The sequence below is a fragment of the Silene latifolia genome, chromosome 4, assembly GCF_048544455.1.
Source record: "Silene latifolia isolate original U9 population chromosome 4, ASM4854445v1, whole genome shotgun sequence".
Lineage (NCBI taxonomy): Eukaryota > Viridiplantae > Streptophyta > Magnoliopsida > Caryophyllales > Caryophyllaceae > Silene > Silene latifolia.
Genome location: NC_133529.1, coordinates 34665699 through 34668617, shown reverse-complemented (window position 1 = coordinate 34668617; position 2919 = coordinate 34665699). Strand labels below are relative to the sequence as shown.

At 39.8% G+C, this 2919-nt stretch overlaps 1 protein-coding gene across 1 annotated transcript; it reads left to right on the top strand.

The window, feature by feature from the left end:
* Positions 1-1134: 1134 nt before the first annotated feature.
* On the top strand, positions 1135-1845 carry LOC141651367 (uncharacterized). Its single transcript, XM_074459083.1, has one exon. The coding sequence runs from the start codon at positions 1135-1137 to the stop codon at positions 1843-1845; it is 711 nt and encodes a 236-aa protein (XP_074315184.1).
* Positions 1846-2919: the final 1074 nt, after the last annotated feature.

The following is a 2919-nucleotide window of genomic DNA, read 5'->3' as shown; positions in this document are numbered from 1 at the left end:
GGAAGAATTATGATATTTCCAAAATAGCCTTCTTACCAAATGGCTTATTCGTGATGAGGTTTGCAACAATGGAGCATAGGAAGCTTGTACTGGAGAAAGGAATGTTCCTATTTGATGGCAAGCCTATGATTATTCGTCCTTGGGAACCAAATACTAAGATAACCAAAGTATCAGTGAAAACTGTTCCTATCTGGGTGAAATTGATGGGATTAGATTTGAAATTTTCGGGAACAAAATGTTTGGAAAAACTGGCGACCATAATTGGGAAATTTGTTAGGGTTGATGACCTTACCTTGGACAAATCGTTACTGGGATTTGTTAGGGTTATGGTAGAGGTGGGTATTGACCAACATTTTCCTGAGAAAATCATGTTTAAGGATGAGTTGGGACAGATTGTGACGGTTTCGGTTGAGTATGACTGGCTTCCAGTCACATGTACCAAATGCAAAGGAATTGAACACAAGGAGAAACAATGTAGGAGAGGCAATGGCTGGGTTAGGAGGCCTACTCAACCAATACCACAGGGACCTAACAAACAGGTTTGGAGGAGGAGAGAACCAGTGGACACAACTACAAACACAGTAGGGTTTCCTAAGTTACATCAGAGTGGTTTAGGTGGTCCACTGGTTGCTCCATCTGGGGAGACTAATAGGGTACAGAGTGCTGGAAAGGAGATTCTGATAACTCCCACCAATACTCCTGGCATAACTGCTACGAACAATGTTTTAACACCAGCAAGGATTCTGACTCGGATTACCAGGCATGAGTCAAGATTACCAGGAGTAAAGGAGAGAGCATTTGTGGTGAACTTCAATAAGTAAATGGCTAGTACAACACAAATGGTTGATAAAGGAGGAGGAGGGGAGGCTCCTGCCTCTCATGGGTAGTTTTGGTGTATGAAAGATTAAGGGCCTGAATAATTTGAATAAACAGAATGATATCAAATGGTGTCTGCATAATGCTAATGTGGACCTATTTGGGCTCCTTGAGACCAGGGTAAGGCCTGGTTATCTAAATAAGGTAACTGAGAGGTTTTGTAATGGTTGGTCTGTTATTACTAATCACCAGCATCATGGTGGAGGGAGGATTTGGTTACTATGAAAGGAGGAGAAATATGATATTGATGTGCTGGAGATGAGTGCCCAATTTATTCATATTAAAGTTAAGGATATTATTAATAATTACCATTATGCTTCTTTTGTCTATGGTTTTAATAAAGTTGAAGAGAGGGTGTCTCTGTGGAATGATCTTATGAGGGTGGATGTAATGGAACCTTGGATTGTTCTAGGGGACTTAAATAATGTCTTGTATATGGATGAAAAGATTGGTCTTCCAGTCAAGGACATTGAAACTATACCTTTTCAGAACACTATTGATAATTGTGGACTTCAGGATATGAAGTGCACTGGTTCGTTTTTCACGTGGAATAACAAACAACCTAGTTCTACAAGGGTGTTTAGTAGGATTGATAGAGCTCTTGTCAATGATGAATGGATTACTAAATGGCCTGATCATTATGCTTATTATGCGCCTGAAGGAGATTATGACCACTACCCCTGTTTTATTCAATGTGGTGATATGAATATGAAGAAAATTCGACCATTTAAGTTCTTCAACATGTGGACTGGGGTGCCTGAGTTCAAGGATATAGTTGGGGAAGGATGGAAATGTAGAGTCCAGGGCACTATGATGTATCAGGTGGTAAGGAAGTTGAAATTACTTAAGTATCATCTGAAGAAATTGAACAAAGATTTGTTTTCCGATATTGAAAAGAACTCTGATATTGCTTATGACTTATTATTGACTGCTCAAAAAGAACTTCAGTTAGATCCTCATAATAGGTAGCTTATGGATAATGAGCACAACTTAAGAGCTAGTTTCCAAATGATGCATAAAGCTAAAATGGATTTCCTGAAGCAGAAGGCAAAATGTGAGTGGGCTCAGGAGGGGGATGCTAACACTTCTCTCTTTCATAGGGCAATCAAACAACGTCAGATTAGTAATAAGGTGCTACAAATTCAGGGTATGAATGGTGAAATCTGTAATATTCCTGAGACTGTTATACAGGAATTTGTGGAATATTATCAGGATTTACTTGGCTGTCAAGGTCCCACTGAGGATGTGTGTACTAATATTGTGACAAGAGGTGCTACAATGGATACTGAGGATTGGCCTGCTCTCAACAGTGTACCAACTAAGGAAGAGATAAAGAAGATAATGTTTGACATTCCTGATGGCAAGAGCCCGGGGCCTGATGGATACTCTAGTTGTTTTTTAAAAGCAGGTTGGGACATTTTGGGAGATGACATTTGTGGGGCTATCACTGATTTCTTCAGAGGTGGGCAACTACTAAAACAGCTGAATAATACCACATTGGTTTTGATTCCTAAGGTCAAGAACCCTGCTACTGTGAAGGAATTCAGGCCCTTAGCGTGCTGCAATACAATTTATAAGGTTATCTCTAAAGTTCTTTGTGCAAGGATGGCTGTTGTTCTTCCTAAACGGATTAACTCTGCATAAGCTACATTTATAAAAGGTCGTAGCATCATGGGTAACATACTGATCAGCCAGGATTTGGTAAGATTGTACAAGAGAGCAAGTGTTTCTCCTCGTTGTATGCTAAAGGTTGACTTGAGGAAAGCCTATGATTCCATTGAATGGAATTTTGTGGAAAAAATGATGAGTGCTCTTAATTTCCCTCCTGCCTTCATTCAGTTGGTTATGCAATGTGTAACAACTACAACCTTTACTATTGCTCTCAATGGTCATACACATGGATTCTTCAAGGGTAAGAGGGGTTTACGCCAAGGAGATCCTTTATCGCCTTTGTTATTTACCTTATGCATGGAATACTTGAGCAGGCTACTGGATACAGTTTGCAGTGGACCTAGATTCAATTATCATCCTTTATGGAGAGGA

Bases quoted from the DNA above. Each gene is read 5' to 3' on its own strand.
- LOC141651367 (XM_074459083.1), top strand. From the start codon at position 1,135: ATGAGTGCCCAATTTATTCATATTAAAGTTAAGGATATTATTAATAAT.